This window comes from Giraffa tippelskirchi, chromosome 2 (assembly GCF_054371585.1).
Source record: "Giraffa tippelskirchi isolate mGirTip1 chromosome 2, T2T-mGirTip1v1.2.pri, whole genome shotgun sequence".
In the NCBI taxonomy this organism is placed as follows: Eukaryota; Metazoa; Chordata; class Mammalia; order Artiodactyla; family Giraffidae; genus Giraffa; species Giraffa tippelskirchi.
Window position 1 is genome coordinate 63,770,547 of NC_137276.1, and position 12,358 is coordinate 63,782,904.

The 12,358-nt window shown below is 36.1% G+C and overlaps 1 protein-coding gene across 5 annotated transcripts in view; it reads right to left on the reverse strand.

Annotated features, from left to right (window-relative positions):
- Window positions 1-1,844: 1,844 nt before the first annotated feature.
- MCU (mitochondrial calcium uniporter) overlaps window positions 1,845-12,358 on the reverse strand; it is a 281,814-nt gene continuing 271,300 nt past the window's right edge. For 4 of the 5 annotated variants that reach the window (XM_081566539.1, XM_081566530.1, XM_081566505.1 and 1 more), the window contains 2 exons: window positions 5,211-5,327; window positions 1,845-3,832 (listed from right to left, as the gene is read on the reverse strand). In XM_081566539.1, the coding sequence (XP_081422665.1) occupies window positions 3,755-3,832; window positions 5,211-5,327 (195 nt within the window). In that variant the 3' untranslated portion in view covers window positions 1,845-3,754. The remainder of the gene's footprint in view (window positions 3,833-5,210; window positions 5,328-12,358) is intronic. The other variant, XM_081566514.1, reaches the window with a different exon arrangement.

Genomic DNA, 12,358 nt, shown 5'->3' on the forward strand with positions numbered 1-12,358 from the left:
ATATATGTTAATCCTAAATTCCTACTTTATCACCCCCCTTAACATATCCCCTTTGGCAACCATAAGTTTGATTTCAAGATCTGTGAGTCTATTTCTGTTTTGTAAATAAGTTCATTTTTATCACTTTTTAAAAATCAGACTTGACATATAAGTAGTATCATGATATTTTTCTCTTACTTCATTTAATATGATAATCTCTAGGTCTATCCATATTGCTGCAAATAGCATTATTTCATTCTTTTTATGGCTGAGAAATATTCCACTGTATATACGAACCATCATCTTCTTTATCTATTCCTCTATTGATGGATGTTTACGTTGCTTCCATGTCTTGGCTATTTTAAGCAGTGCTGCAATGAACATTGGGGTGCATGTATCTTTTCAAATTAACAGTTTTCTCCAGATAAACACCCAAGAGTAGGATTGCTTGATCATATGGTAGTTCATATTTAGTTTTTAAAGGAACCTCCACGCTGTTCTCCATAACGGCTGTATCAATTTACATTTCCATCAACAGTGTAGGAGGATTTCCTTTTCTCCACACCCTCTCCAACACTTATTGTTTATAGGTTTTTTGATGATGGCCATTCTGACTGGTGGAAGGTGATTTCTTATTGTAGTTTTGATTTGCATTTCTCTAATAATTAGTGGTGTTGAGCATCTTTTAATCTTTTTGGCCATTGCCTATCTTTTTTGGAGAATGTTTATTTACATCTTTTGCCTATTTTTTTGATACAGTTGTTTGTTTTTTCGATATTGAGCTGCATGATCCATTTATATATTTTGGAGATTAATCCCTTGTCAGTTGCTTAGTTTGTAAATATTTTCTCCCATTCTGTGGGCTTTTTGTTTTGTTAATGGTTTCCTTTGCTGTGCAAAAGTTAAGTTTAGTGAGATCCCATTTGTTTTTATTACTCTAGGAGGTGGATCAAAAGATACGTTGCTTCAATTTATGTCAGAGAGTAGTCTATAACTCTAAGAGTTTTACACTAGCTGTCCTTACATTTAGGTCTGTGATCCATTTCAAGTTTATTTTTGTGTGTGGTGTTAGTGAGTGTTCTAATTTCATTCTTTTACATGTAGCTGTCCAGTTTTTCCAGCACCACTTACTGAAGAGACTCTATTTTCTCCATTGTATATTCTTGCCTACTTTGTCTTAGATTAGTTGACCATAGGGGCATGAGTGTAGTTGTTATTTGTTGAATACAAACAACAGCTTAACATTTTCAATCTTATCTTCTTAAGCCTTATGTGTCTTAGGAATGTCTGTGTTGGTGGCTGTGAGCTGACTGGAGGCAGGACCCTGGCTGTGGAGGCTCTTAGTATATCTCACACTGCACTTAATGCAGAGATTTAACACATGCTTTTCGATAGGCCTTCAATGGACTAGGCAGCATGTGGTATCTTCCCATTTGGTAAACATAAATGTGATACAAACTCTTAAAATAATGAGAATTTGATCTTAGTTCATTCTTGAACAAGTTTCTGGAGTCCAGGAGACCACACTGGGTAATCTGGTGTTCTGATGCAATGGAGATAGTTCCTGTTAATCAGGAGATAAGGATATTAGTCTCAGTGCCTTCTGCTGGTGCTATCTGGGTTGTTGATAACTGAAATTCTGGTGGCTCTGAAAAACTAGGAAAATATCAACCATCTTAAGTTTAGGAAGACTTCGTGAAATGCCTTTTAAAAATACAGGCTCTGGGTACAAAAAAATTTCCAAATTGTATTTTTATAAAGATTAATTTTAGAGGTAAAAACCTTCCCACTTTGAATCAGAAGAAAACAAGCTTGTTTTTATTTCTGATTTTGGTTGCTTTGCTTTAAAGAATGAGATGCTATAGTTCAAAAATTGAATAAGTATTTATTGTTCCAGAAGGTACATTGCTTTTTATACATATTTCATAAATGATACAGGATTTTACACATGTTCAATATTTTGCTATTTGTTTAAAGAACTTTTCTTCACGTTCTCCCCTCCCGAGCCTCCCACACAACCTGAAAGGATTTGCTCATTGCACTGTGCTGTTTCTTCTTAAAAACCCTGCGTACAAACAGGATAAATGGTTTAAAAATAATTCACAGAGCTTAACAGAAATAAATGAGGGAAGGGGGTTGAACAACTTGGGGGCGGATGAGGAAGGAAGTGGGAGGAGGGATGGGAAGTGGAGACATGCATCCTTTCATTCCGTCATGCCAGTGGAAGGGAGGGGTGGTGGCAGGAGCAGCAGCAATCCTGGCTGGCCTTCAACCTCTGCAAGGCACCTGGAGTCTGGGTTTGTCACTTAAAGTGTTTCTCTTCATACACAATGATCCCAAAGAAGGAAGAAAAAGAGAAAGAAAACCCTTGCCACAAAGAGGAGGGATGGATCATGTGAAAGAACAAAGTGAATCAACTAGCTGTGTGGCAAGCCCCGTCATCCTTTCATCCTGCCCCTACAAGTCGTTATTAATAAAAACAGGATATTAGACACGGATTCCTTTGACTCTCCAAGTGCAGATGTCATCTGGAAATAGGATAGAAAATATTTTGATCGAGTATAAGATTATTTCCTCTTTCTCTCAATTTAAGGTAAGAAAAAATAGGGTGAAGAGGGTAGGTTGAAAGAAACCATAGAAATGTATTCCTATATAAAGATAAATTGCACCCTTTGAGATCCACTCACTTGATTTACAACTACTTAAGTGGTGGAGGTGGGAGGGTTCACAAACAGCATGGAAGTGGGTATCCTTCAAGATTAACAAAGCCTCCAGACAAGGCAAGGCCATCTGGGTGGCCTGGAATGCTGTCACATGAGCAGATTAACAGCAATGAAACTATTCGGGTTCTGAAATTACTACAGAGCCATGATTTTTAGCCAATTTGTAAACCTTACATCTTCCTGATTCAGTAATATAGCTAAACACTAACCCCCTGGCTTGAGCTGTGGAGGGAGAGAGGAATCAATGGGATAGTTAAATAAAGGAGGGCAATTTGTCTTCCTCTTAAAGATTAGTTAGTAAAAAACAAAACAAAACAAAAGAAACCTCATGCAGTGTTGCCAGTGATTTCTAGATAGTGATTCAGAGCACTGAAATATATAGACATTTAAGAAGGTATGAAGGGATAATCCAAAGTGTCAATTATTAAACAGTCATAAGTTGGTTCCAATTATCATATGGATAAAATTAGTGTACCAACAGGTGTGGGTGGTCAGAAATGTGCACAAATGGGAGAGATTCCTGGTAACTTTGCAGAGACTGGGTCCAGTCTAAAATAAAAGCTAATCACATGGGCGCAGACTCTGTTTGCCAACCACATATCTTGAGGTTTTGCTTTTCTGGTGGATTTATTTAATACTATGTCAAAATTAAGAAAAGTTAAATTAAAAAAAGAAAATTAGAGCTGAGTGGGGTGCTGGTGTGTTACTGTTTTGCTGACCCTGCAAAGAAGATGCAAGAGACAAACACCCCCAGCATCAATTTTTCTTTGTGAATCTCTCAACTATATAGTGCATCATTTTCATCCAGAAACTGAGATGCTTGATTAAGACAATATTTCACTAAGCCCTTTGAGCTTATATTAAACAAAGCATGATCCTCAGATTTTAACACTCCTTTCTTCCCTAAGATCTTTTTGTTTTTGTTTTTTAATTAAAGGTAAAAACCCTCTACCCCAACATGGCTCCCAGCTTCCACCTGCAATGCTTTAATTAAAAAGGCCATAGGTATAAACAGGTGTTCTTTCTGCCGGGACTCAGAGGCTCTTTGCAGATCAATCTTTTTCACCAATTTGTCGGAGGGGCAGATGTACTTGTAATGGGTCTCTCAGTCTCTTAAGATCCATTTCTGCCTAAAATAGAAACAAAAGGTGAGAAAAACTGACTAGTCAAGCTTTCAACGATATTACTGTCTCCTGAGAAAAGGAAATTGTCTTTCCTCCATCATTATGAGTCCAAGAGAAATCATCTGAATCACTCTGAAAGTAGGAGTGCCTCAGTGGTGAAGGGTGTTAAAGGCACAGGACAGTAAAGGAGTATGGAAACAGAAGCGGGTCCTGGTAGTTTCAGCTGTCAACAGAGCCTCCAGGAAAGGCTGTGCAATCAACAGGGCAGGATTTGGGGCTCAAGAATGCGACAGCATCGGATGTACCTTGATGGCATTTCTTCAGCGAAGCCCTTGCACAAACTTTTGTATGGAGCCAGTATTTATTTATTTTTGGAGTCAGAATTTAAATTATGCTGCTCAAGACTTTAGTTATTTGTCTAGCTTTTCATTTATCAGTAATTTTAAAAACAGGGATGTGAAGTCAACTGCAGCACTTTCAAAACTCACACATGCTTGGGCCTCACCCCCAGTGTGGGGATGGGGCTGAAGCACCTATTTTTTTAATAGCTCCAGAGACCACTCTGCTACATTTCCTCCAGTTGACAACTACCACACACAGCAACAGAAGATAAGAATTCACTTAGGCCGAGGCAGGAAGACAAATTAAACCTATTCAAAGCACAACCCCATCACCACAAAGGGACAGAGAAGGTGGAGAAGGTCCAGAGAAGATAATTAAACTTTGAAGAGAAGGGAAGGGTTTCTTGAGGTTTTAAAAAACCTCTAAAGTCATGAAAGACTGCAAAGAAAAGGAATGAGTATTTCTTAACCAAAATCAAAGATATAGAGTGAGGGGGAGGCATAATCAGAAATGTGAAAGAGGTAACTGTTATGAGAAATAAAATATCAATCTTTTAAAAAAGCATCTAGTAGCTCAATAACCTCTGACTTGCACCTGGCAAAGATTTCTAGTCATCTCTCTTTTACCTAGATTTTATTTTTGCCCCATTGCTACCACACATTTTAGGTGAGAGATCTTGGGGGTCAGTTGTAGAAAGATTAAAAAAAGAGAGATAGGTAAAAACAGACAGAAAGGTAAAGATACAAAAACTAAAAAACCAAAAATAGGTCTAAAAATTTCAATATGTTAGTGTTAACAGGATAGATGGGACACATTATCTTTCCTTGTGTTATATAACACCTGCTTGTGTTATATAAAACTTCCTGGAGAGGTGTACACATTAAAACAGTCATTTGTACTGGTTGAGGAATAATTTGCATAGGAAGAAGAGGACTGAATCATTCTTTCAGAGTTTACCCATTTAAGTAGTGTGATTATAGATGATGATGCCGCCACTGTACAAGATGGGGCTGGGGTTTATTTTCATTTTTGGAAAACTTACCTGAGCAATTGCGTCCTTGAGTTGATTGTATTTCTCTAGGTCAAAACGTGACTTTTTGGCTCCTTTATGGAAAAATAATAAGTATTGTCTGTCTCTGGCTTCTGGATAAACATATTCCTACAAAAATAAAAGAAAAATTAAATTATTAGTCCTTAGCACACTATCGTCACAAAATAAGCACTTACTATTGATTAGATTCAGTACACATGATTGCATATAAAGATATACTGCTGACATGTGCTGTGTTAAATATTTATTTCTTAAAATTTTTTTATTGTGAAAACACAGAAGAGTACACAAAGCAAAAATGTAGTACTTCCTAAAGAATCATCATCACATAATAAATGTTAATCGTCACTAGGTAAAGAAAATAGAATACTGCCAATAACTCAGAAGGCTCCTTCCTGCCCCGTCCAATTACTCACCCTTTCTTCCCCTGCAAAATAATCACTATCATGACTTTTATGGTATCTGTTTTCTTGCTCTCTTTATAGCTTTCTTACTTAAGATGCATCTTCCTGAGGTCTACAGATCAGTTTCACCTGGTTTTTAAAATTTTATATTAATAAAAATGAAGTCAGATAGTATGCAATGTGTATGGCTACTTTCACTCACTACTTTCACTCGTTTGTGATATTCATCTTTTGTGTGTACCAGTTTCAGGTGTATTGCACAGTGATTCAGATATAGGTTACTACAAAATACTGAGTATCATTCCATGTGCTATATAGTAGGTCCCTGTTGCTTATCTGTTTTATGTATAGTAGTGTGTGTATGTTAATCCCAAACTCCTAAATTATATTATTTACACGACTACCTCATATTTTATTTTATAGAATTTTATTTATCTATTTATTTTTGGCTGTGCTGGGTCTTTGTTGCTGCATAGGCTTTTTTTCTAATTGCAGAGAGCAGGGGCTGCTCTCCAGTTGCAGTGTGCAGACTTCTCACTGCGTAGGCTTCTCCTGCTGTGAATTACAGACTCTAGGGCCTTGGGGGCTCAGTAGTTGTGGCTCAGGGGCTCTAGAGCACGGGCTCAATAGTTGTGGTGCACAGGCTTACTTGCTTCACAGCATGTGGGATCTTCCCGGACCAGAGATTGAACTTGTGTCTCCTGTACTGGCAGGCAGATTCATAAGTCACAAGGGAAGCCCTACCTTACATTTTAATAACAACTTTACTGGAGATACCATACAATTTACCTATTTAAGGTATAATAGTGCTTTTTAGCACAGTCACAGAACTGTACAATCATTACTACAGTAAATTTTAGAATATTTTCCCCCAAAGAAACCCCATACCCTTTAATATCACTTCTGATCTCCCTCCATACTTCCAGTTCTAGGTTAACTACTTGTTTACTTTCTGTCTCTGTAGATTTGCCTATTCTGGATATTTCATAAGTGGAATCATACAACATATAGCCTTTTGTGTCTGGCTTCTTTCAAGGCTCATCTATTTGTTTCATGTATCAGTACATTATTTCTTTTTATTGCCAAATAAGACTCCACTGAATGCATATGCTACATTTTATTTACCTACTTGTCAACTGATAGACATTCAGGTTATCCTGCTTTTTGGCTATTATGAATAATCTTGCTATGAACATTTGTGTACAAATTTTTACATGTTTTTACTTCTCTTGATGATATACAGCATTTCCATGATCACTCATGAGGCTGAGGTTTTTTCATATCCTCTTTTATATTACTGGCCATTTGCATATCCTCTTTTAGAAGTGTCTCTGCACATCTGGATTGTCTGTCTTTTTCTTATTGTCTTGTAGGATTTGTTAATATATATGGATCCTTTGTTGGATATACATACTGCAAACATCACCTCCCAGCTCATTCTCCCTCCTAATGGTGCTCTTCAGTAAAAAGATGTTCTTAACGTTAATACAACCTAATTTATTATTCCTATTTTTTATGGTACTTCTTATTTTGTGTAAAAAGTTGTTTTCTATTCCACAGTAATTAAGATATTCTTCTATATTATTATTTTCCAGGAGCTTCATCATGTTACCTTTCACAATCCATCTGGAATTAATTTTTGTTTATAGTATAAGGATGGGATCATTTCTTTTTTTTATATGGACAATCAATTTTCCTAGCACCATTTACCAAAAGACTTTTTCTCTGCAGTGCCATTTTTTAAAATCAAAAGTTCATTTATACTAGGACTGTTTCTACTTTTCTCTTCTATTCCATTGGACTATTTGTCCAACCCTGTGTCACTATCTTAATCACTGTAGTACTGTAGTGTCCTCTGTACTGTAGTATTGTAGACTACTAAAGGTGTAGTCTTCATATCTGATACAGTAAACCCTTTTATGTAGTTTTTCTTCAAGAGTTTATTGACTTTTCTTGGTCTTTTTGTTTCCATATAAAGTTTAGAAGTAGCTTAATCAAATCTCTTCCCCCAATCCCAAATTTATTGGGATTCTAACTGGGGTTGCACTGAATCTAACAGATCAATGTGGATAGAACCAACATTTTTACAGTATCTACTTTTCTGGTCCATGAACATGGGGTATCATTACATTTATTAAATCTCCTTTAATTTTATGCTTTTCTACATAGACATCTTGTACATCTTTTGCATGACTTATTTTTAAAAGTCATTTTAAGTTGCACCTTTTAAAAAGTTTCATTTTCTAACCATTTGTGGTTGGCATATAGATATGTAACTCATTTATGTGCACTGACCTTGTATCCAGTAACTTTAATGAAACTCATTTATGAATTCTAACCAATTATCTATATATGTTTTAAAATTTTTTCTATGTGCAAAATCTATGAATCATGCCAGTTGTTTTTCTTTCCAATATTTTCATCCACTGTAGCTTTTTCTTGCCTTCTGCACTGGCTAGGACCAAAAATAAAAGTGGACTGGAAGTGATACTTTTACCCTTTTTCTAGGCAACAAAGGGACATTAGAACACTTCAAGTTCACTTATCCCCTCCAGATACATATGCTATTTTTCTATGTTTTAGTTTTTTCTGTATTTTAAATTCCATAAGAGTTTATTAGATTGTTTTACACATTTAATATTCATTTATTATTATTTTTTGGCTGTGCTGTGTCTTTGTCGCAGTACGCAGGCTTTCTCTAGTTGTGGTGCACGGACTTCTCATTGTGGTGGCTTCTCTTGCAGCATAGGCTCTGGGGTGTGCGGGCTTAGTAGTTGTGGCACGGGCTCAGTAGTTGTGGTGCATGGGCTTGGTTGCCTTGTGGCATGTGGAATCTTCCTGGACCAGAGATCAAACCTGTGTTCTCTGCATTGGCAGGTGGATTCTTAACCACTGGACCACCAGGGAAGTCCATTTAATATTCATTTAGATTCACTCACAGATTTACCATTTTCATTACTCTTCATTCCTTCCTGCTTTTTTTGACTTTCCATCTGTGATAACCTTCCTCTGCCCAAAGAACAACAACCTCTAGTATTTCCTTTGTACAGATCTACAGGTGACAAGTTCTCTATTCCTTTGTCTGGAAACATCTTTATTTAACCTTTATTTTGGAAGGATATTTTTGCTGAATATAGAATCCTAAGTTGACAGTTATTCTCTTTCAACACATAGTAGATACCATTCTATTACCTTCTGGTGGTTGAGATTACCTTCATTTCTGTGGTTGACATGCTATCTAACAGTGACTCCTCTGAAGGCAATCCTTTCTTTTTCTCCTTTTGCTTCTCTTAAGATTTCTTCTTTGTCTTTGTCTTTTGCAATTTTACTTCTGATGTGTCTAGATGTGGGCTTCTCTTCCTTTATACTGGTTAGTATTTGACAGAATTTTTAAATCTATAAATTAATGTCTTTCATTATTTTAGAAAACTCTCATTCACCAGCTCTTTAAATATTGTCTGTTCCCATTCTTTTTCTCCTCTCCTTCTGAGACACTAAGAAAATTAAAATGTATTAGGCCTTTTCACTTTATCCTCTATACCTCTTACCTTCTCCTGTATTTTACTTCTTTATGTCTTTCCATATTTATTTCTTCTGATTTATTTCCAGGTCACTATATCCCACTTATGTCTACTCTGCAGTTAAATCAATCCATTAAATTTGTTCTCTAGAATGTTCATTGGTTTTTTTAAAAAAATCAAGTTATCTGTTAATATTCTCAACCTTACCTTTTATCTCCCCAAATATAGTAAGTATAATCATTTTAAAGGCTTTGTCTGATAAATCCAGTTACTAGATCTCCTATCTGTATTTCAAATATCTATTGTTTTTGTAGGTATTTTCTTGTGTATCTGTTTATTTTTTATTGTATGTTTAACTCTGTATTTAGGCTTAGGATAATGTTATCTCCTTCCAGGGAGATTAATATTTTCTTCTGCCTGGAACCTGTGAGATTAGCACTATGGGATTTCCAGTATTCCAAGACTACTTCAATCCAATTTACAACACTGGGATGATTGAAAGAACAGGTTCTTCTATTCTAAAACAGTGGCCTTTAAAATTCCAAACCAAAGCAAACATGTTTCAACCTATTTTAGCAATCCCTGGACATGAATGTTTATGGCTTTGGTCCTTCTAGGTTATCAAGTATGGCTCAGCTTCTTGGCCTCTCGGCCTTTAATCAGTATAAATCCCCAGAGGAAAAAGGACACCTAAACACCAGATGCACCTTACTGAGACTTCTCTTCTTCTGGTCCTTGCCTGGTAATTTTTGTTATCCTGTGTGTTCTCTAGAATCTACAGGCAGATGTGTTCTATGTTTTGTTTAACTATTTTAACATTTCCTAATGAGAGCATTGTTCTGATTACCTAGTATGCCACAACTGGAAACAGAAGTAAATATTTAATTACTGAGAATGACAGAAAATGAATGAACAGTAGTTGAGGGGTTTGTGGAAGCTTTTTAAAAAGACAGAATCATGACCTGGATCAAATAATATTGACCTAAGGGACAAATGCTGGATTAAAAATTTGAGAGAAAGCCCTCTACTTTCATCTAAGTTGCTGTGACTAGGCTACTTACTTATCTTTGGTAAGAATATATAAAATAAAATAAAATAAAATAAAAAATAAATAAATAAATAAATAAATAAATAATTGTATGCTAAAAAAAAAAGAATATAAATGTATATACTAATTCAATTTATTCAGATCTAGTCTATGTATCCTTTCTTGGGCAACAAGCATTTACGAAGCAACTACATGCTAGACTCTATTCTATAAACTTGGCGATTTGATAATAACTGAGGAGAACGACATGGAGAGCTTGATTATAAAGGTAAGAGAGTCAGAGAGGGGTAGTTTGGTAACATAGAGAACACATAAAAAATATGTACTGGGGTAAGATTCTGGAAGGAGGTAATAAGATGAAGAAGAGGTAGAAGAGCTAGCCCTGATCAGGAAAATGCCACCTCTTATTTGAATTTAAGGAAACAGTATGAAAGCCAGTAAGGATACTATTAAACTCACAGAGTTTAGGAATTAGAAAGCTTCTATCTCTTAAGCTCAATTTTCTAGGAGAAGTAGAAGGCAAAGTTAAAGGTGGGATGAGGAGCTTGATGTGAAGTCTTGAAGTAACTAGTAATTTTTTATGGGGGAAGAAAATCTAATTAGTAACACAAGCAGTTGCCCATTCCATACTATTACATGATTTTTCTCTAGCAATGTTCAGCAGCCTGGATATAGGGTAAGTGGCTAGAATTATCCAAGATTATGAGTTTACAGAGTACATATAATGGAAAAACAATGGAGGAGTGATTGAACAGAATGACAATATGGTCTAATTGGGACAGAAAAGGAAGCAACACATGAGGAAGGTGACAGAAACAAGAGAGATGTGAGGAGCCTAAAGGTTTAGGTATACTAATTTTTATTATAAGTAGGTCCTGAATGTTCACTGAAGTAGTTTGTTGGAGTATAACAGAACATAAAGCATGAATGTTGGAAATGAGATGACAAAGGGTATTAAAAGCTAGGTCAGTGTTTCTTAATCTTTTTTCATCCTTACCTTAAGTTGCCTTTTTAGATATTTTCCCCTTAGCTGCCTCTTCTCCCCAGAGAGGTTTTAATACCACAGGTATACTGTGTATCTATTTATCTGTTGTAATTTCCAAGCTGTTTTACTCCTCAAGAACCAATTTTTGCCTCCTTGAGGGTGACATCCCCTTTGTTGAAAATACTTGGGCTAGGGTATTGAATAGTGGTTCACATGCCTGCTGAAGTAACTTTTTCAAATGGCAATTTATTATTGTCAGGCTTTTTCATATGATAGAAAGTGGTACTTAGGTCTCACTGAACTAGTAGTAAAATTCAATACTCTATTTGATTTTATGATCTCAAGGAACTTGTCATCTTATAAAAATTCTTTGGAACTTAATACACTTTGGAATCTATTTAGGTGCTAATAAATGCTTATTCAACAGTTTAAATGCTATTGAATAGGCTTTTGCTTCATGGGTGTTAATTATGGATATTGATATGGGGAAGAATATTTTACATTCAATTTGGTCAATGTTTTCCTATTCACAAGACTAAATTGTTTACTACTGCTATTTTGCAACCAGTCACTTGGGGGCAGCAAAAATGTTGAGGAATCACAGCAGTTCAGCATTTAAACAGTAGGACAGATAGGCACTGTATTAGGCATGGTATGGAAATAAAAATTGAACACCTTGCCTCGAAAACTATCACAGTCTAGTAGGGGGGACAAGACACTGAACAGGAATAACTATAATACAAGATGGCATAGGATGAATGAAATGAGAGGCACAATGTGCCAAACGAATTCAGAAGAGGGAGAAAGCAAAATGGGCTGCAGGGAAGTAGTCAAAGATTAATGAAAGATAAGCATTTAAGTAAACCTCAGATGGTAAAAGAATTTGCCTGCAACGCGTGAGACCCATGTTTGATCCATGGGTCAGGAAAATCCCTTGGAGAAGGGCATGGCAACCCACTTCAGTGTTCTTGTCTGGAGAATCCCCTGGACAGAGAAGCCTGGAGGACTACAGTCCACAGGGTAACAAAGAGACAGACACAACTGAACAACTAACACTTGCACAGTTTCACAAGTAAATCTTGATGTATGACAGGTAGAGATCAACAAAGAAAACCTTTCCAGTTAATAGAATGATGTGAAGGAAGTCAGTGGAGGAAAACTCAGGGCATTTCGGGGAAACA